At 35.7% G+C, this 22,731-nt stretch overlaps 1 protein-coding gene across 1 annotated transcript in view; it reads right to left on the reverse strand.

Annotated features, from left to right (window-relative positions):
* Positions 1–4,879: 4,879 nt before the first annotated feature.
* Positions 4,880–22,731, reverse strand: part of LOC133093212 (multidrug resistance-associated protein 1-like) — a 76,080-nt gene continuing 58,228 nt past the window's right edge. Inside the window, 10 exon segments of the mRNA XM_061192967.1 lie at positions 4,880–5,018; positions 5,356–5,550; positions 6,526–6,692; positions 7,971–8,129; positions 10,675–10,818; positions 13,085–13,186; positions 14,613–14,739; positions 15,467–15,666; positions 18,698–18,853; positions 20,754–20,908. Coding sequence (XP_061048950.1) covers positions 4,880–5,018; positions 5,356–5,550; positions 6,526–6,692; positions 7,971–8,129; positions 10,675–10,818; positions 13,085–13,186; positions 14,613–14,739; positions 15,467–15,666; positions 18,698–18,853; positions 20,754–20,908 — 1,544 coding nt within the window.

The raw sequence follows: 22,731 nt of genomic DNA on the forward strand, positions 1-22,731 counted from the left end.
TAAGAATATTTTGTCATAGTTGAAAAATACTTTGCGACCAAAATGTAGTGGTGGCAGACCTTGCTAAATGCTACTGCAATATCTTTTCTATTCATTCTTACTTTCAGAACCCAGTTTTTTAGAGTGGCAACATCCCCTACTTTAAAAATTATTTTGCAGCTAGGGATGGGTATGTGACATAATTCTGCTCTACCTTCTTGAAATGCAGACATGATGCTGGAGATAAAGCAATGGGTTTGCAACTACCAATCAATGGACATGTAATGGTTGGTTGACCCAAAGGTAGAAGCAGCCAGTGGTGTTACGGAACTGCTCTGGCCAGCTTTGTCCTTTCTACCTTGGGACTTCTTTCTACCTAAGAAAAACAAGCCCCTTAGTTGTTTACACTACTTTCTTTGTTTTCCTTCTTTCCTTGTGTTTTTAAACTTTTGACCCTTACTTTGTGGTTAAACATTTGGTCAAATTGCCATTTGTTGGACTTCTGCTTCTGGCCAAGATGGAATAAAAAGGAACTGATTCAACTAAAAAGTGGAAGAAAATACATGAAACAACAGTTTTCAAGACCTTACGCATCATGGCCAACATTAATTATTACCTTTGTAAAGTCATAGCTATAGCAATACAGGGAAAGCAGAGGCTGTTCTGTAATATCTGGAAATTGTTGCACAAATGCTCAGAACAGAAAGCCAGAAGCAGATGTTCAGACAGAATTAGTGTTGACTAAAGCTGGATTAACATTTATGCCTAGTTCCTGTGGTACTCCACTGTCACATATTCTGAATCATTCATTTAGTCTTATTCTCTAATAACCACATTACATTTTCTATCAAGAGTTGAAAAATAGCAGTAAACCAATAATCATTCACAAGTATATTAATGATAAGCTGAGTTTTATAAACATGAACTCAAAAATCAATCTTGTATCTCTTCCCTTGACACACAAAAATGCACATGTATCATTTTCCTTGTAAGTGTCTTGGAAAAATATTTTTCAAATTTTTCACAAATATTTTTCACAACTATCACAAATATTTTTCAGTTTATGATATATTTTTACACTTTACTCATATGCCTATTCATTTTTATTTTTCTCTTTGTGCCGCCCTCAAGAGATAAAATGTTGCTATCGTTGATCAACTATGATAACTATTGAGCATGTGCAAAATCTGGTCGATCTGTAAATAACCTGGTTACCTAGTCAGCAGTCATCAAGAGAAGCCAGTCAGCCTTTACTGGGTTCACACCCGTTACCTTGGCCCCATTAACCCAATAGCAGCCACCATACAAACTACCAAAATAGTATTCATTTTCATAAATGATTTAGAGAAATGTGGCTCATAATGTAGCCAGAAGTCCTGATTTCTGTATTCCACAGATGGTCTACTTGCTTGGAAAATGACGGCTAGAAAAGTGGGAACTAGGAGAACTGGAACTAGGAAGAGATCTGCCCTGTTTCTGCCTTCTCAACTTTGCTTAATCTCACTGAGATCAATCGCATTGCACACCACTGAGGACTGTGTCTTATTTTAATCTCCAATTATCCCCAAGTTGCTGTGTATAGAATAGCCTTTCATAAACATTGGCGCAGTTTTGCCCTTTTTGTTTACTTAATACTATGTCCTATGATGTGATTTTGTTTGTAAACACAAAACTGCAACTACAAGGAGATACGACTGTTAGTACTGAAGTGATTGCTAACATGTTACTGAATGTTTTCTATATTCCAGAAAGTGTTTTATCTGTCCTAAATGTTGTGTTAATTTTCAAAAAAAAAAACCCTTAGGAGGTAGATAAAATTCTTACACCCAAATAAGTCCAGAGAAATAAGTTAACTTGCCCAAGTTTACAGAATTAGAAAGTGCTAGAGTTGAGATTTAGCATAAGTACTTTGTCACTAGACCCTGAACTCTTTTAACTACTATAATATTTTCTTATTTTAGTTTTCTTGATTTTTTTCCTAGAATAAAAGCCCTCTAGATCAGTTAGAACTATTCATTATTTTCACGTGTATTAAAATACTGCATTACATCTTCTTAACACTAACTTTGATATCAAAGCTATATTTAAAAGTATATGAAATTGCCCTTATTCAACTATTTTTTTACCTACAAAAATGACTATTTCATATGGCTCAAACTAATACTATATTTGAAGAAGCACCCTACCCCCAAGGTTTAATTCCATTTGTCTACACAGCTATTGGTTTACAATTCTTCTCCCCCCAATTCTGGAACTATGGACTCTTTAAGTGGCTCTTCTAGGAATGAGACATCTTATTAGAGAACTGAAAAGAGCATCATCATCAGTTTTGTAGTCATGCGGGCCTGGATTCTACGTTTTATTGGCCAAGATCCTCTTGGTATCTTACCATATTTGGTAAAATAGGGCGGGCGGTAATAACTTTCATATATTCTTTACTGAGAATTGAAAGTAATAAATTATTCCAGTGCCTTGCACATTACTTGGCATATAGTGGGCTTTCAGTAATAAATATTCTCATCCTAAAATAATTCAACTTAATGCTTCTTAGGATTTTCCTTCTGTCAGCTAAGGTAAATATTTCTGCATATCCAAATGATAATAATTATTTTCTTAATATATTTTGAAGTTAAAATTTTGAAATAAGTAAATCATTGAACTAAAAGGTTTTTTTAATTCAAATTTACTACTTCTCTATAGTCCAGTCATTTTAAGTATCCTGCACTTTGTTTCAAAGAGCACTTCAGTGACTGAACAAACTTGATGTACATAATAAAAATGAGAATGAAATATTGATTTTTTTAAACACAATAATATTATATTGAGTAATTTTGGCTTAGTCATTTTAAATGACTAATTTGTTTTATTTTTTCTTTCTTTTTACTCTTTATTTAACTATATTATACATGAGATATCTATGTATATATATAGCTATAACTATCTATCTATATTTTCACAAATCCTAAGTATACAGAGTGATGATTTTTACAAATTGAACCAATACTCAGACCGAGATCAAGAAATAGAACATAACCATTTCCCAGAAGCCCACCTTGTTCACCCTTTCAATCATTACCCATCACCACCAAGAGTAGCCAGTATCCCAACTTCTAGGAGTATAGTTTCTCCTCTTTTTTTAAAAAAAAAACAAATCTTTTGTATCAATAGAATCATGGAATCATAAAAGAATACGCTTTTGTGGTTTAAAATTTTTTTTAAAATTTATTTATTTGGTTGCGTGGGGTCTTAGTTGTGTCAGGCAGGCTCTTTGTTGCAGCTCGTGGTCTCCTTAGTTGCAGCACACAGCTCCTTAGTTGTGGCACACGAACTCTTAGTTGCGGCATGCATGTGGGATCCAGTTCCCTGACCAGGAACCGAACCCAGGGAGCATGGAGTCTTACCCACTGTGCCACCAGGGAAGTCCCCTGTGTTTTCTTTCACTCCACATTATGTTTGTGAGATTCATTGGTGTTGTTGCCTGTAGCACGTGTTCATTCATTCTCATAGCTGTATAGCATTCCACTATATGAAGATACCACAATTTATCCAGGTGACTGTTGATTTCCCATTAGATTTCTAAATTATGCAGTGTCTCTGATTGATTTACTACATGTGTAAAGAGGCCAAAACATAAATTTTAACTGATATTAATGAAATATCCAGTTCCCTTTCTTAATGGATTTCAACAGATATTTATTCAATGCCTACTGAGTACAAAACATAGTGGTAGGTACTACAGGAATTGTAAAGACAGGACAACACTTTCAGTAGCTTACATTTTAAGGAATGAAGCTTTAGATAATATAGGGTTTTATAATTTACGGTAACTTTTCATAAATACCCTTAGGGGATGAAGCAAGGTTGTACAAAGTTGTGGCATAGGAAGGAGAAAAAGAGGATAAAAGACATGGCTGATGAGTCTTAACATGTTAAAACATTTTATTAAAATCATCTTGAAAGGAAAATACCATTGAAGTTTGAAAACTTCAAATTTGAATGGCAATTCAGAGACATAATGTTGCTTCTATTACATACAACTACCAAATGAAAAAGCCCTTCAAAATATAATTAGTACTACAAATCAACAATTACTTGTGAATGTATACCATCTGATATATAACTCACTGAGGTTAATCAAGCCAAAAAATGACGTTCCATAGAAAATATAGGTTTTTTACTCAAAGTAAATAGTAAAAATATTATAAAATATTATTTTTAAATAAAGCAAAATTTTATTTTATAAAATTCAGTTAACATATAATTACTCTTTCCAAAAAGCAGCTGAATAACTCAATATGTTTTTGTGATTCCTCCATAATTTTATATACTGTAAAATAACTCAAAAGTTATTACATATGTATATAGGTGCCTGTATAATATTACTCTAAAATGCTTAATCATTCATTCTACAAACGTTTGTGGAGTATCAACAATCTGAAAGGCACTATGCTAGGAACCTAACACACAAAAACGATAAACTGGGCACTTGCCTTCAAGTAGCTTTAAGGAGAGGCAGACTAAAAGAATTTAAATAGAGTATGGTCCCCGCCATGATAAAAGTATGCACATAGGGCTACTCAGAGGACAGAAAAAGGGCATGTGGATCAGACAGGGGAGCGAAGGGAAAAATCAAGAGATGCTTTGTGCAGACGATGACTCCTGAACAAAGTCAGAGACTTAAGGGATAAATGGCATTTAGCACTTTGGGCAATGAGGAAAAGGCAGATATTCTGGAGGGAATGAATGGAAGAAAGAAGGTTGTGTACAGCCCATTATGGTTAGAACTACGGTGCTTATCTCTGTTTGTGTTAAAACATGTAGCTAGGGGCCTGCTTTTTTGCATTTCTCCCCTGTCTTTATTTTTTCAAATACTATTTTATTTGGTATAATCAATATACAACTAAAAGTATTTACTTTTTGTCCCTGAGTCTTGTGTTATTCCTGCTTCTGTTAGCATGTCAAAGAAAAGTCCTTTCTGGTGTATCAAATTCTGTGGTGTTTCAAATTCTGTAATCCTTCCAGAGTCTAGAACAAGCACCCTGCAATGTGAAAAGAATCCAGTCAGGTAACCTATAATCAGTGTTTCAGTTCACCCTTCTTGTTCTTGCTACCGTAAAGTTTAAATTACTGTATGAGTTATGTCAGTACAAAATAAAGGTACTATTTAACTCAGGAAATATATCAAGTTTTCTAATATTCTTCGAGCATTAACAAATTCCTCTATTTTGGAAAATATCTTCCATACTATTAGGGGACATTTTGTATCTCTCAGCACAGATAAAATCCTTTATTAGTGGCAAGTAATTAATGTGTTTCATATGTTCAGTAGGTATCTCTGTAGAAACTGTTTTATTTCTGAAAACAAATAAAGCATACCTGTCTGAATCAATGATAGAATGCAGTCTGTGAGCAATCATCAGGATGGTACAATCAGAAAACTCCTTCCTGATTGTGGTCTGCACCAAGTTATCAGTCTCAAAATCGATGGAAGCTGTTGCCTCATCCAAGATGAGAATTTTTGTTTTTCTCAGCAAAGCGCGAGCAAGACAGACAAGCTGTCTCTGTCCAACGCTGTTATAAAAAATAGTAAAATGATTTCCACAATGGATTTTATGGTCACACACTTCCTGTTCTAAAATTCTAATTATACTGTTATTCTCTTCCTAACCCACACATTCATTCATTCTTTTCTTTAAGAAATATTCACTGAGTGATTACTATATGCCAGACTCTGGTCCAAGTTCTGCACATAGAACGATGAATTAAACAGACAAAAGGCTCTGTCTGTGTGTTTACATGGGGAGACAAAAAATAAAGATAAATGAGCAAAATGCATAGTAATGAGAAGAATTCGAACGTACAGAAAGGGAGGGTGTAAAATGTGGGTACGGGGTGGGCATTTTAGATGGGCATGCCAAAATAATCCTGAGAAGATGCCTTTAAATTCAAGGCCTGAAGGAAGTGGAAAGTGAGTCCTGAAGATTTCCAATGGGAACTTGTTCCTGGCAAAGTGATTGGCAGATGTAAAATTCCTGAGGCAGGCGGGAACTGGCCTGGCATCTTCATGAAACCGCAAGGAACCAAGGAGGCCAAGGTGGCAGAAACAGAGAGAGGGAGGGGAGAGTAAACAAAGAAGAAGCTGAGTCATACAGGTTGTGTCTCTCCAGTGCAGAGAGGGTCTAACTCATTTCCCTTAGGTCTCTGATCACATAAAGGGACTATCCTAAGACATCAAACATCAAAGTAGCCCTTACAACATTTTTTTTAGGAAGAAAGCTATTAGAGTAGGAGTCTTTGGAAAGGAAGATTCAATTAAATAGTGACTCTTCATACTGCATTGTTCCTCTTTTTCCCCTTTGTTTCCCTTCACCAGCAGTTTCCCAGCCACTGGCTATCATTTTATTTACTCCTTGTCTGTCTTCCCTAGAAGAAATCAGCAATGGTGTGCTTTGAACAGGCCAGACAAAATCCGTGGTAGCTCAGGAGTGACTTCCTTTTGAGGCCCTGAATGAATAACCTGGGCAAGCTCTGTTCTTAGCAGCTTACCTGAGGTTTTCACCACCCTCTGAAATTTCATGCAGCAGCTTCTTGGGAAGGGACTGCACAAACTCTTTTAAGTGACATAGTTCCAGCACCTCCCATAGCTCGCCATCAGAATACTTGTCTAGGGGGTCCAGGTTCATTTGAAGGGTTCCAGAAAATAAAACAGGGTCCTAGAGAATAAAATAGTCACCAGTAATCTTACTGTCACATGAGGCATGCGTACATTAAATAAGGAAAAAACAAAATGATCAAAACTAAATAGTTGTCAAATTCATTTTATATTGAACCCAAAAGCAGAAGAAAATCAGAATAAGTCGCAAGTTAGATTAAATCATTATAAGCTTCCTGATTCTTTCTCGTCCTCTTATTAATAATGTTGATCACAACCATGATAATAATGATGATGGTAGCTGCCCTTTAGTCAGGGATATAATATAATACAGAAAAGAACTGAATAAATGTAATCTATACTATGTATATAATATTATCTATCAGCTCACCAACCCAGAAAGATAGAAGTAAATATTCTCATTTGACAGATAGTGAACTGGAGGTTTTACAAAGCTCTCGTCCAAGGACACACAGAAGGTAAGTGCTCAAGTAGAATTCGAAGACGACAAGTCCACGCTCTTTCCAATACACTGACATGTCTAGTGAAACTGTATTTTACTACACCGGTTTTGATGTATAAGAGAGGAATGACTGTTTCTTTTCTCCAGTCAATTTTATCCCTGTCAGAACTTCAGATTTTACTCAAATTTGTTTTGAAGTGAATTCATGAATGTAAGTATGTGTTTAAACACTATGACAAAGAGATGATAGTATTTTAAGATATTTTTAAAGAATAATATAAAGGTATTTCATAAATGCTCAGCTTAAATCTCTCAAACACAACTGAATAAAGTCATCTTTGACTGCAGAGGCATATTATTAAGCCAATTGGCATACTTGTTAATGATCAAGTTCCTTTGATGCCACAGATGGAAAAATCAAAGGACTTGAAAAAAGATCTAACTGCATTATTGTTCTTTTCATTTTTTCAATATTTCTAAACCTCAAGTCAAAAGAATCAAAATCCTACATTCAAATTACCAACTAAGCAAAAGCCTCAGTAATTGTTTTTTTCTTCCAAAAAATACCAATGTGTTGCAGCCTGACCTCTACATTTGAATTTTATTTGTATTTACTATTATGAAGGAAACTTGCAAAGCAACATACCAGTTTTTCAAATAGATAAATGTACATAGGGAGAACACTTCAGATTTAGAGTGTTTAATAGGATTTAATTACATAGTTATTTTTCATAATACATTTAAAATAATTTGGTTCCCCACAATGAATGTATATGCTTCAAAGGAATATATTAAAAAAAAACAAAATAAAATAGAGCAAAAGAAGAAGTTTCCCTAGAGGGAGTTAAGAAAGACTAACGACAAAACAGTCTTTACCTGTGGAATAATATTAAGTTTGCCACGAAGGTCATGAAGCCCAATTGTAGATATGTCAATTCCATCAATAATAATTTTGCCTCCTGATCTTTCTACAATTCTAAATAGGCAATTTGATAGTGTTGATTTGCCTGCTCCAGTTCGTCCCACAATTCCAATCTATAATGAAATTATCATAAACAGTTTACATTGTACTTTTTGTAAGGGAAGGGGACCTTGGTACTGACAACAAATACATTACGTGTCGGGTCAGTAGAATCTAATTTTGCCAACCAGAATAACATTGACTGTCATGGAAGACTTAACGTGACTTGCAAGGATGAGTCTTTATCCAGACACTCCTTACTCACTGGAAAGGCTTGGGCTAATATGTGTGTTTCCTCCAGTTTTGTTTTTTTTTTAATTTTTATTCATTTATTTATTTCTTTATTGGCTGCATTGCATCTTCGTTGCTGCGCTCAGGCTTTCTCTAGTTGCGGCGAGCGGGGGCTACTCTTCCTTGCGGTGCACGGGCTTCTCATTGCGGTGGCTTCTCTTGTTGCTGAGTATGTGCTCTAGGCGCACAGGTTTCAGTAGTTGTGGCACGCGGGCTCAGTAGCTGTGGCTTGCAGGCTCAGTAGTTGTGGCGCACGAGCTTAGTTGCTCTGCGGCATGTGGGATCTTCCTGGACCAGGGCTAGAACCCGTGTCCCCTGCATTGGCAGGCAGATTCCTAACCACTGAGCCACCAGGGAAGTCCCTTTCCTCCAGTTTTGAGTAATTTACTTACCACCTAACTAGAGCACATTAGCAGCCCCAGGAAGAGTAGATCATCCCTGAACCATCCCTAAACTAGCCATTAAGGGTGTGGTTTAAAGAGAGACTGATAATGGGGTTGTTTTCCTGAGACTTTCAAAATGAGGCTTCTCTACCATCCCTCCCCCAAAACAAACAAGCAAACAAACATAGGGGACTGGAACCCTTTGCTTAGCTCGGCTAAAAAATCTAAAGGAATGCCTGCAAATTTCCTTGGTGTATCAAAACAACTACTGCATCAAAACCACTAAGGGTGGTCACAGATAATGTCTGAGTATTTTGGATTCTTGGACAAAATAATCAGCTTGTCATAAACATCCAGTGATTGCGTGTGTTCCTTTGGCCATGAGAACTAAAGCAACCTCTTTTGGGTGCTGATTTGTGTCTTGGTGTTAGTAGAACATTGGGCAGAGAGAAGATTATGGTGGCTGGTTTGCCCTAATTAAAGATCTTAAATCTTAAATCTGACATACTATTATACATCAGAAAAACCAGGAGTATGTTGAATTAATTAGAATAATTAAAATTCCACAATGATTTCATTTGTTCCAAAAATATTTTTGTCCTTGATGTCACTGCAGTGGACCTGGTTTAGAGGGTTAGAAAAGGAGGTGTTTGGAGATACCAAAGGCAGGTTTCTGAAAAAGGGAAAATGGAACATTGCTGTTAATTAAAATGTTTTTTTACTTTTACTGATTTGTAAAATATCAATCTGATTAGGCAGGATAATAATATGTTTTCATAAAACATTTTGAAAAATGTGGGGAAAATATAGAAGCAAAAATCATCTAAAATCCCATCACCTAGAGAGAATCAGTGTTTATGTTTTGTAACTGTTCTTCTAGGATTTTTGCTAATGTGTATATGTTTGCTTGTTTAAAACACAAAAATGATATACTATCAATAGTTTCGTATGTAGTTTTTATCAACTAAATTACATCTCAAGCATTTTCCCATTTCACTAATGGTCTTGGAAAACATGATGTCACTGACTATACAAATATTCTCTCCTATGTATTTACTGTATAGGTAACTATATATTATCTTACTGTCTTACTGTTGCACTTCACTTACTAGAGGACATAAAAATAAAGTATACTAATACTGGGTATATAGCCAAAGGAAATGAAATTAGTATGATGAAGGGGAATCTGCACTCCCGAGTTCATTGCAACATTATTCACAGTAGCCAAGATATGGAACCAACCTAAGTGTATGCCATGCATGAATGGATAAAGAAAAAGAAAAATATATATATGTATATAAACATACATATAATCCTGCCATAAAAATGAAGAAAATCCTGCGATTTGTGGTAACATGGTGAACCTCAAGGACATTATGCTAAGTAAAAGAAGCCAGACAGAGAAAAATATTGTATGATCTCACTTAAATGTGGAATCTAAAAACGTCAAACAAAAGGTTACCAGGGATTGAAGGGTGGGGAAAATGGGAAGACGTTGGTCAAAGGGTACAAACTTTCAGTTATAAGGCAAATAAATTCTAGGTATCTAATGCACAGCATGGTGACTATAATTAATAATACTGAAATTTGCTAAGAGAGTAGATCTTAAGTGTTCTTAAGGTTATGATAATCATTTCACAATATATGTATATCAAACTATCACACTGTACACCCTAAAAATACAATTTTTATTTGTTAATTTTACCTCAATAAAGCTAAAAAATAGTAAAATCATGTTTCACAATAGATTATGAACAGCTTAAAATATATATTTTTGTTGATAGAGGAAAAACTTATTCTGTACAAACCAACCACGTCTTTATTACTTTTATATGAAATTTGAATAAATGACCATCTTATATTCAATATCACAGTATACTTTGGCCTTAACAATAAATATATTCAGATGAAAGGTAAAGTGAGACTTATGAAATATATATGGTACCTTCTCTTCCCCATGAGTCTGGAAAGTGATATCTTGTAACGCTAAACCAAGATCATCTCCGTATCGAGCCTGATAATTAACAAATTCCACTATCCCTTTATTGGGCCATTGTGATGGAGGCCTTTTAGACATTATCCAGGGTGCCTTAAAACAAAGAAATATTTTTTTAAACTATAATTACAATAAAAATATCTCCCCCCATAAAAATAATTCTCATGCATATAAACAAAAGTGATAAAACAAAAATGATGAAAGACATTTGTAAACATTATGATTTTTCTGAAAACACTTTTTAAAAATACCAAAATCTTAGAAATAAATTTTTTACACATAAAGAGGCTTCCCATCTTCTCTTAAGTTATTAAGAAAAATCTAAAACCTTATAAAGGAGCTGAAGGTAACCTGAAATTTTAGCTGAGAGGAGGACAGTTTGTCATTTATTCATTTCCCAAATACTGAGTGTTTACTGTGCCAGTTAATGCTTTGGTTGTTGGTGATTTAGCAGTGAGAAAAACAAATAATTCTTGCCCTTACGGAGCATGCATGCTGGTGAGGAGAGACAAAAAGCACCATATAGCCTATGCAGAATGTTAGTTGATGATAAAGCTTTGGAAGTCAGGAAATAGGCAGGGTTGGTGTAATTTTAAGCAGGGTGGTTAGAAAAGGCTTGACTGGACATGGTCAGGAAACAAATCATGTGGATATCAGAGGAAACCCTTTCCAGGTAAAGGAGACTAACTACATATGCTGAGGACCTGAGACTGAGGCCTGGCTCTGGAACACTGGAGGAATAGCAGGAGGTAGAAGAACACACAAAAGAGTGCGGTGCCCCGCCAGTGAGGTGAAGTGTTTTCATGAGAGGGAGTGATCACAAGTGTCAAATGACAGGCCAGGTAAAGTGAAGACTGAGAGGCTACCACTGGTGATCTTGACTAGGGCAGGCTCAGTGAAGTGGTAGGATTTAAAGCCTGTGTGAAAGAGGGTCCAGAAAAGAATGAGAGAAGAGGAATTAGAGAGAACAAGTACAGGAACTATTCCCAAGAATTCTGCTGTAAAGAGGAGCAGAGAAATGGGGCTATAGAGGAGTAAATAGGGGTCATTTGGACACATTTACTTCTTTCCGCATCAAGAGTTTTTGCAATGGTGTCTGTTACAACTTGCATCAAATTACATAAAGATGATTTTTTTTTAAATGTGTGTGTGCTTGTGTGTGCACACACACATTTTATTGTCCTTTTTTCAAAATGGAAAAAAACATATATTAATAGCAAAAGATTTAGAAAATATAGAAAATGATACAATTTTTATATTAGTCATTACATGGCAATAAGCTGAACAAACTAAGTATTGGTAACTGTGATTGTGATTGTTAAGGTAGACTAATCTTTTGTGAAATGTGTATGAAAAAGGAAGGTAAGACCCAGGGAAGAATCTAGAGGAAGATTCAAAGTTTAGGTAGGAGTTGGAGTATGCAGAAAATATTTTAGTATATTTATAGGCTGAAAGGAGTAAAGGGGTTTGGGTGCTGAAATTAGGAATTAGAGAAGGTGGTTAATGGAATAAGGTCTGAGAAAAGATATGAAGAGATGCTTCCAAAATACAACTGGAAATTTGTAGGTTTTTATTTGGAGGAGGAACACTTCTTCCTCAGAGTTACGAGCAAAAGAGGAAAGTTTCACGAAGATTTAGATACCTTTATAAATGGACTGAAGAAGGTACAGAAATTCAACATATACCCTTTATCATGTGCCCTGTTAATTCATGGAACTGGGAGACAGAAGTACCCTAGATTAGTAAAATATGTAGATAATGCAAACATTATACTCTGTCTATAGTCTAATTCTTCCCTCTCCCAAATTATAGCTAATTAAAGGGAAAAAAGCAGACTGATTTATTCTCCTTCTCCTTCCCATCCACAGAGATGCTAATGATAAGTAAATGGGACAGAAGGTATAAGCAGTAAAGGCGTAGTTAATTTTAAAATTGGACAATCAGACTGTAAATAATTATGAGGTGACTGCATTAAGACACTTTTCTCAATGTAAAATCTTTACAAAGTTATAATCATAGGCTGCATCTATTTTACTTTACATTGGTAGGGGACAGATCACTGTGCCTCTTAATACAGGTGCTCATATTTCATTTTTATAACAATACTGAAATGGGATATCTTATAATTTATGAACAGTCCTAATTTAATTAGCAGTGCTTTTTTTCTACTTTAGTGATTATATAAAATAATGGTGTATTTTACAATAGATTGAATTTTAATTTTGTTGAAATGCAAAATATTACAGCATAAATTTGGAAATGCAGGTTTTGTTCAAAATTGATTTTTAAGATGTCAATTCAAGGTGTATTACAATATCTTAATTCTGCATCCATTTATTAGTTATTTAGGAGTGCTTACCTCTTTATCCATATTTTCATATTCACAAACTCTTTCAATGGAAACTGCATTGGTTTCAATTTCACATGCTTTCCTTACCCAAAAATTGAGAGATTGAGTAATCTGGAGGTGAAAAACCAAGAGCTTAATGAATGAGCATCAGTCTTTTACATACTATGAATAATACTTTATAAAGCTTCATTTTTCAGAATTTTCATATATTTTATCTCTTAGAATTATTTAACAACTTTAGAAGTAAGCATATTTATTCTTAGACACACATATGTGCTTCTTTAAGTTTGTTAAATTCATTAATATCATAAACAATGGTTATTTGTCAGAAGATGGAATGAATATAGTTCAACATATATTAAAGGAGACCATACTTGGTGTAAGAAATGATGAATACCAAGATTGATGGGATATGCCTTAAGAAATGTACATCCTAAGTGAGGAAAAAATCTGTACACAATGTTACCTTTGGCATTCTTTACCAGCTTCCATTAGAAGGAATTTTCTGACTACTCCTGTCTCCTTTTTTTCCCCAAACTCTACTTTCTTCTCACGCACCTTACCCCTAAATATAAGTTCCCCAAGGTTGTAACTTCAAATCTAGTGCTGAAAGTCACAAAACTCTCACGATTCAGATTTTTCTTGAGTTTGGTGCTAAACCATTTGATGGCCGACCTGACTGAACTGATGTGGGTCTCCTTAAAGTGTTGATTTAACCCACTTAGGATGTACGTTCACATATTTCACTGCAGAACAAATAGTTTGATTACAGACTTCTGCCCCAGGCCCTGCATATATACATACATACATACATACATATGTATATATTTATTTGTGTGTGTGTGTGTGTGTGTGTGTATATGTGTGTGTGTGTGTTAAATGTATTATATTTCCTTTATAGAAGCCTAAGTTCTGAATTCTGAAATGCAACTGACTTGAGGCTTTTAGATAAGGGACTAAGGGCATGTACCCAAAGCATGTAGACCCATCTTTTAAATAATATAGAATTATATTAAGCAGTTTGATACATTTTCTGTTTTACTAAGGGGACCTGCACACAGTCATACCACTAGCACTTTGCAGTATCATATAAAATAGGGCTTATTAGGAAAATAATTACAAGCAGAGAAGAAGCAGAGCATACATTCTCCCCAGAGCTTGCATTATCTCTCTGCTTAGTTTGGGCAAACTGGATGAACAGGCCACGGTAGAGAGGGGCCCTATTCCTGTTATACTTTATAACTCTATAAGGATAGGAGAACAGGAAACTTCTGGGTAATGATGCAACAGCAGGAGTTTCCTGGATCCTCTAGCACTGAGTCTTGGGTATCAGCCTGTTTTCCCTGTGAGCTAACTTAGAAATACTGAGCTAGCTCTTTTGCTAGTAGCAAAAGAAAGAAATGAGCCTCCAGGGTAATCCAGATTTGTCTCTCATTACTTAGTTAATACAATCTATAATTCAGACAGGAAAAGGAGAAGAGAGCTTAATTAATTGGATTATAAACATATCATATACCACAAAATCACTATTACTTACATTTAGGGCATAGGATATGGACAAACCAACTATTGCTGAATCCATAGAATTGCCAGCCAGCACAGCAAGCAGTGAAGCAAAGAACACCATTAAATTGCCAAGAAATTCAAGTCTAACAGACAGCCACCTGTAATAATGGAAAATATCCCTGAACTGAGATGCAGAAGTTTTAGTGCACTTAGTATGAACTCTCCTCTGAAAAATGAAGAAGTAAACATCAATAGCTGCATTCTCTTTTTTCACACTTACTCAGAACTCAAACAGGATTTTTGCAGTGATGATAGAGTAAAGGATACACTTTACTTTTGCAGAACTTTGCTTTAAAACGTAATCAGAATTAAAAATCAAAAGAAAAGAACATCAGCTGAAATGATGCATTTATCTTAAAATCCCATTGGAAAATCACTTACCTTTCTGATTACATACACGTTTTTTATATGATAAAATTAGTCACTAAAAGTTAACATGTGCCCAACTACTATTTAATGTTTTATTTTTTCTCCTCTATGTGAAATGTATAGCTTCAAATTCAAAATATTATAGATTATTGTTTGCAAAGAAAATCCATTCTACAAATATAAAATACAACAAAGAGTCACATCTTTACTAATTCTAATAGCATCCTGTATAACCTTCAAAAAACGTGGGACCTTATTTTCACGTAAAGTAGCATGTACTATTCATACAGACATAAATAGATATACTTTAACTTAAATGTATATTAAATACTAGAAATATTTAAGGCTTTAATATTTTTGATGAAATATCATTAAAAACACTTTCTGTTTAGAAGTTAGTGAACAAAATATCCAAGAAGAGACTAGTCCTGAACTGGGTATGTGGATATGACTTACCTGTTCGAAATCACATTGTTGTAGAAACAGACCAAATTCTCATTCACCACCTCTTTGTTTTGCTGGATGAACCTCTGTTCATGTCCAAATGCCCTGATAGTGGACACCCCAAGTAGAGTCTCGCTAAAGTGGGAAAGGACAGGAGAGCGAGATGCTCCTGCCAACCGCCGAATCTGCCGAGAGCTTGCCACGTAGTATCTCTAACAGGAAAACAGAAAGAGGCAGTTGGGAAGATGTAGCCAAAATTGCTTCAGTAGTTTGAAAATGGCAAGATACTTGTGTAGTGGATACTTGTGTAACTAAAGAGCAGCCCCCAAAAGTTAAGTTCAAGTTCTAACCTCCAGTACCTGTGAATGTGACCTTATTTGGAAATAGGATCTTTGCAGATGTCATTAAGGTTCTTGAGATGAGATCATCCTGGATTTAGGGTGGGCCCTAAATACAATCTGAGTGTCATTATAAAAAATAGAAAAGGAGAAGACACAGACACAGGGAGAAAGCCGTGTGAAGATGAGACTGGAGTGATGGACCTAGGAGTCAAGGAAAATGCCAGGGGTCTCTGACAGCCCCCAGAAGCTAGGAGAGAAGCATGCAACAGATGCTCCCTCAGAGCCTCCAGAAGAAGCCAACCCTGCCTACTCCTGGATTTTGGACTTTTGGCCTCCAGAAATGTGAGAGAATAAAATTTCTGTTGTTTTAAGCCACCAAGTTTGTTACAGGAGCCCCAGGAAACGAATGCACCTTTGTAACAGTAAAAACCCAAATTCTGGATAGCACAACTAGAACACAATTGGGAAAAATTTCACTTTGATAATGCTCTCAAACACCCATTATTGAGTACCTACTGTAGAAAAAGCTCTATGTTACATGTTGGAAGTGTGGCCAGGTGGTTACCCCATTAAATGAAGGAAGCCAACCAAATGTACAAACAATAATATTTTTGTACCTAAATATAATTATGGAAAAAATTTTCTTTAATTTTTTTCTACCAAAAAAACCAACGTGGCCACAATTATAATTGACTACTTCCCCTCTGACTTGGGCTGAGGACAGCTGGGATGGGTGGAGACTGGAGAGCTGGAGGGAATGTGCCCTGAGTTAACTGGACCATCCTTCATCAGCCCCACGTAATTGCTACAACCTGGAAATGAAAATAAAGAGTTTGCTACACCTCGCAATTTTTTTTCATGAAAATCTTCAGATCTGGAATTTTATGTAGAATTCCTAATTTTAAAAATGTCTTCATTTTGGTAAAAACATTGAGCAAGCTAAGCTAAAACATATCTGAAGGTACATGTGGCCTGTCAGCTTACAGTTTACAAGCTCTACTCTATGCTAAGTGCCCTAGAGAATACAAACGATTACGGCACTCTGAGCCTGCAAGGGGACTTAAGAGATTGTCTCAAAGGTAGTTTCATAAAAGTTCAATGAATTGTAGGAGCCCTGGGGTCCTTCCATGAAACTGTCCAGAGCATTGAGCTTAAGAACCTTTGATATAGATCAGTGCTTCTCATACTTTAGTAAAAATTACCAGAAGGATTTTAAAAACACAGACTTCTGTGAGAAATTCTTTATTTCCCTCTGCTCTATTAGGGTATGATTAACAAATAAAAATTGTATATATTTCCGTTGTAAAATGTGATTTTTTTAAAAGAGATTCTGATTCTATAGGCCCATGGGTCCAGGGACCACACTTTGAGTGGCACTGACCTAAAGCAAACCTCTTATTTTACAGGGGAAAGAAATGAAGCCTGGAAAAGGAAGCGATATACCAAACACAGGAGTCAGGAAAGTAATTTGAGGCTCCTGAATCTTCATTCAGGGCTCACCCTATAAAGTTCCCCCTAACAAGACATGGTTTCTAGACTCTTTTCCACTCCTAGACACCCTGTTATAGTGCATCAACCACAAGACTATCACTTGTGATATGTTTTGTTGTTTTTGTTTTTTTAAGCAGACACCATTGATCCTCAACACCATTCCTCAATTTCTTGATTTTTTTTTTTTTTTCTAACTATAAGACATAGTGTCTGCCCCAGAGGACTTACAATCACATTGAGGAGACAACTTTTGGTCTAGTAAATAAATAAATAAATACAATGACAACAAGAACAACAAAAAAACAGCCTATAATACTAGCAGTATAATAAATCCATAATACCTACATGAGTCATATCTCTTTGCCCTACTTTGGTAGAGAATGCTTCACACAGAAAGTAGAATATAACCTAGACATGAAGGGTAAGTAAGATCCAGACAGGCAGAGAGAAGAGGGACGACATAGGAAGTAGGAGGAATATGATAGTACAGGTGTAGAAATGAGCAAATGATTAACATCCTGGTTGGACAAATTAAACTCCAATATGAATTTGAAAACTGAGGTTGAGAAAACATTAAACTACAAGAACTGCATCCTTTTGTATAAAGAGCCTCAAAAAACTTTTATATTTAATTTAAATATGTGTTAAGAAATTTTGTTTTTACACTACAGCCTCGCAGTGACATAATTTTGGAATTCAAATTGGTTGACCACATTTTAATTGGAATATAAGGATATATACATATCATAAGAGATCTGTTTAGTTCTTCCAGCAATAGTTTGTCGATAGCAGGGATAACAGGGCAAAAGGCAATATGTGCTTCTCTCTTGGATCTTCAGGCAAATTAACTTTCTGCTAAAATGTAAACAACACCTAGGTTTTATGGTGGCCATAAAAATGTACAACTCAGTTCTCCTGTTGCAGGGCCCATAGCTGATTGATAGCCCAGCCGCTGCCCCTCCAAATCCACTACTATAGTAGAATGAAGGCCATTTTTTCCACAGGTGGCTCCCAGGCAAAGACTGAGCATGGCAGGGGTGCTAAAACAAGCCCATTCAGGGGTCACATGGGAGCATCCAATGGGCAGTGTTGGTTGTGGACTTCCCATTCATTCAACCAAACCTCTTATGGAACCGTTCTGCAGTCCAAGACTCTTCCTACCCAATCCTCTTCCTTCTCCCTCGAAGGAAGAAGACCTGCCTCACTGTCTAAGGGCTCACCCAGCCTTCTCCTGCTCCCTCTCCTTTATCTTTTACAGGCATTTCCCCCAGCAATTCTCTAGTACATCTAATCCTTTCTTGATGTCTGCTCCTTAGAGAACCTTAACTAATAGGCCGTCTAAGTGGGTCTGAAACTATATTTGACTGTGAACTTATAAGTTATTAATACACATAAAAATCCATGTACTTACTTGCATAGTGAAATAGAGGAAAACCAAAGGAATAATCCCCAGAATGAAGAGTGGTAAAGCTCCCACAATGACCAAAACTGTTCCAATCACATCCAGCGTACAATTCACCCGGGTTCGTAAGTAGTAATGGAAACGCATATCAATTATAAACATGTCCTGAAAATTTTGATATCGAGTCACTCTATTTTTAACTTTTCATGGTTTAAAATGAGGGGAAGAAGACGTATATCATTCAATGTAAAAATAGAAACATTTACCCAGATATGACAATCTGATTATTAAATATCTAACTATTCAATATATGATCTTTGCCCTCCCCAGCCCACCCCCATGTATTTTTCAGCTGTAACAATTAAGAGGGTGTTCTAGTACCAATATGTCTATGATCAAGCAATTTGTACTTCCCAATGACAACTACATGGCACTTAATTTATATGACTGAAATCAGACTCTGTTAAAAAAAAAAAGAGTCCAAACCCCAGTAGCTGGGTATTCAGGGGCATTGGTCTACCATTATTCACTACCTAAAAACTGTAAAACACTCCTGGGCCATTCTTATCCACTGAGAACATGTCCAGTGACCTTCCTGGATAGCTGGATCCTGCCAGTATCAGAAGAAACAGGAAAACAAAATAACCTTCATTTACAGAATTAAAAACTGAAAGATAGAGGTGGACAATGGGACTGAGAAAAGGACATGGGAAGGTCATGCATCAGTTCACATGTAACTTAAAGCTATGTTTGTGGTATAAGGTACGACCTAAGAGATTCCAGGGAATAGGAAGGCACTCAACCTTGAAGGGATGGACTATTCAGTTTAGGACAAAACTGATAAAGAATGGAGATATAGAATTTTATTTATTCTCAGCCTTGCTTTGGGACTTCCCTGATTATCTCACATACCAAATAGTGTAAGAGCATCATATTCATATGCAACTTCCTGCCTGTCTTTAAAATACACCTTCTCATATTCTCATCTGTTCAAGACCCAATCATTTGTCATGTTACTGTATAATAATCAGAGTTGTTTAGTAGGGTCATAGAGATATGTCCACTGGAAGACAAAGAACACTGGTGATCAAGTTCTTCTATAAACTTTCAAAGAACAGTGTGACATTGGTATGATTAAGCAAGATTTAATACTCCATCAAGAATTGATTATGTTAGGTATTTTCATTTACATTTTGATGTTTTATCCTCATTTTTCCCCATACCACACCAAATGATTTTCATATACACAAAAATATATTGCCATATTTTAAGGTCATGGCTATGCACTGTCTAATACAGAAGCCACTAGTAATATATGGCTATTGAGCCCTTGAAACATGGCTGCTGCAAACTGAGATCTAACAGAAGTCTATTACACAAACCAGATTTTGAAGACTCTGTAGGAAAAAAATAAAATATTCAATCAATAATTTTACATTGACTATACTTTAAAGTAATGTTTCAGATATTTTCTGTTAAAATATATTATTATAAATAATTACTTCAACTGTTTCTTTTTACTTTTATATTGTGGCTACTAGAAAATTTTACATTACCTCTGTGGCTTGCTTTACATTTTATTGGACAGTACAATTATAAGTACTTAGTAGTAAACACAATGGGTAAAACCCTATAGGTTAGCAGAGACACTCTGGGAACCTCTACCCATCCCCCATTTGCCATTAGTGAGTTGATAGTTTTTTTAAAGGCAGAATGCTTAAAATCTGGACATGTCAATATAGACTTACATTTCTCCCCCTCCTCAGCCTGAACCACTGATTCTCAAACTAAATGTGTATAAGAATTGGAGTTGTAGACACCAGAGCACATGTACTTCTTGGATTCTTTCAGCAATTTTTAAGGGTTATTTTAAGAATGTGTGTAAGATGTGACTCTGCTATACATCAATTATAAATGTCCCAAGAATTAGAAATAAAATAACAATGAAATCTACCCTAAACGTAATCTCATCTTTTTAGAATGATATTTTTTACAAATGAGATAATAAGGTACTAAATGTGGATCATTTATACGTATGCTCTTTAATAAGGTATGGCTTACTTACCTTGGTGAACCGATTGATGATCTGGCCTATGGGATTGGTTTCAGAGAACTGGAGTGGGGGATGCAGCACATTATCCAACAGTTGACCATGCAAAGTTCGAGAGGCAGCCAAGGATCCTCTGGTGAGTACATAAGCTCCAGAGCAAACAAAGAGACCTAAACACAAATTGTTATCAATGACATGTTAACAGCTTAAACTCTGAATTTTAACTCTCAAAAGATTGCTTGTAATAGCATTTATTTTTAATGGAAAACTCAAATATCAAACTTAAAAATGTATCACTGTGGACCAAACTAAGTATAAATGCATATGGTGCATGGAAAATAAATACAGACACTCTGGTGCGCTATCAGAGCAGGGCTCTCCTTATTCATGAACATAGGTTCTAGAGAAATGCTCTAAAGATAAGAGATCAACCGGGTTGACAGAATTTTAGCAACCTATTAACTTTATGATGTCCTGAAAGACAATGTGGTAGTCACTGGTATTGCTAGACAAATAATTTCAGTTCTCCTAGCTTCTAGGTCCATGGTAGAATTGCACTTTCTGACCTCCTTGTGATTGATGGAATCAAATGAATAGTTTTGAACAGTAAGTTGAGATACTGCACATGATACTTCCAGGTTAGAGCATTTTGGTGTCAGACCTGCTAAAGCTCCTATTCCCTTTGCACAGTGCCTGCCAACATTTAAAATAGTGATTGGATTGCTTCTTCAACTTGGGCCCTAGAATCAGAAGAGTCCCTTTCCTGACCTACAGTGGACAAGTGGTATGGGTCATGAATAAACTATTTTTGGTCTGTCAAGCTATTACGATTCGGTTGGTGAGAAGGTTCTTGAAAAAACTAAGAAGTTAGAAAATATAAATAATAAACATGTAGCTTTAGTGGAAGAGGTTAAAAAACAGTTAATAGCATCTATTGACTACTGTTAGCTGTGTTTGGCAAAAATATAACAAGAAAGAGACAAGCTCAGAAAAGAACTATCCAGGTGTGTAAGAAGAAATGAAAGGACAAAGAATCCCCAAACTGGGGAACTTGTAGGGGTGGAGGAAGAAATGCTTGGTTACACTGATTGATTGATTCAAGGGTGGATATGTGACTCAAATTGTTTCAAGGAGAGTAATTTCATGGATTTCTATGGAAAGAAGTTCTTTGAAAGAGAACATTTTCATCACCATGTGAAGCCTGAGAATGGCTCAGGAAAAGAGGAAAACGAGCAGAACTGAGAAAGCATGGTGGACACTTCGTTTGAGCCCCTGGATCAAGTGTGTTTAAAAACTTGTGCCTGGACTTTTCCATTTGAGGCATCAATAAATTTCCATGTTATTTAAGCCATTTGCTCTTGAGTGTTCTGGGATACGTAATTGCACCACTGATCTCTACTATACAAAATTGTTTGTAAAAGTGTGTTGCCAACATGATTCTTGTTCCGTTGTAGGTAAAATGTTTAAAACAAAACAAAACAAAAATAGTTAACCCTGACCACTTCAAATTCTTTTAGCTAGTTCCTTTATATTTTAAATAACATCACACCCTGCCCTTTAATAATTTCTTACTCTTAAATACTTTCTATTATTTTCCTACCTCACTCCCGCATACTTCCTTCTAGCCCTTCCAAAAATAGGTTGTTGCCCTTTTGTTCTCAAATATTCAGTGTTTACATTACTACTAAACATAATATTCATGAAGTTCACTAAATTTATAATGCTTGTACCACTATTTTTCTATGCAACAAGCACTAATCTATTCCCAAACAATTCAACAGTCAGCAAATCTCTTTGGAATATATTTAAACTCAGCAGATAGTCTATTATTTCTTTCATCCTATTTCACCCCCTCGTCCTGCAACATAAACTACTCTCTTGGAACCCTCTGTATTTCTGCTGTAAACTGGAAATTTTTGTGGGAACAGGCTTTAGTATTCTTCAGTTACAGAAAATGTTGTTAAATATTATGCATTTGATAATTTCCATCTGC

This window comes from Eubalaena glacialis, chromosome 6 (genome assembly GCF_028564815.1).
Source record: "Eubalaena glacialis isolate mEubGla1 chromosome 6, mEubGla1.1.hap2.+ XY, whole genome shotgun sequence".
Taxonomy (NCBI): Eukaryota; Metazoa; Chordata; class Mammalia; order Artiodactyla; family Balaenidae; genus Eubalaena; species Eubalaena glacialis.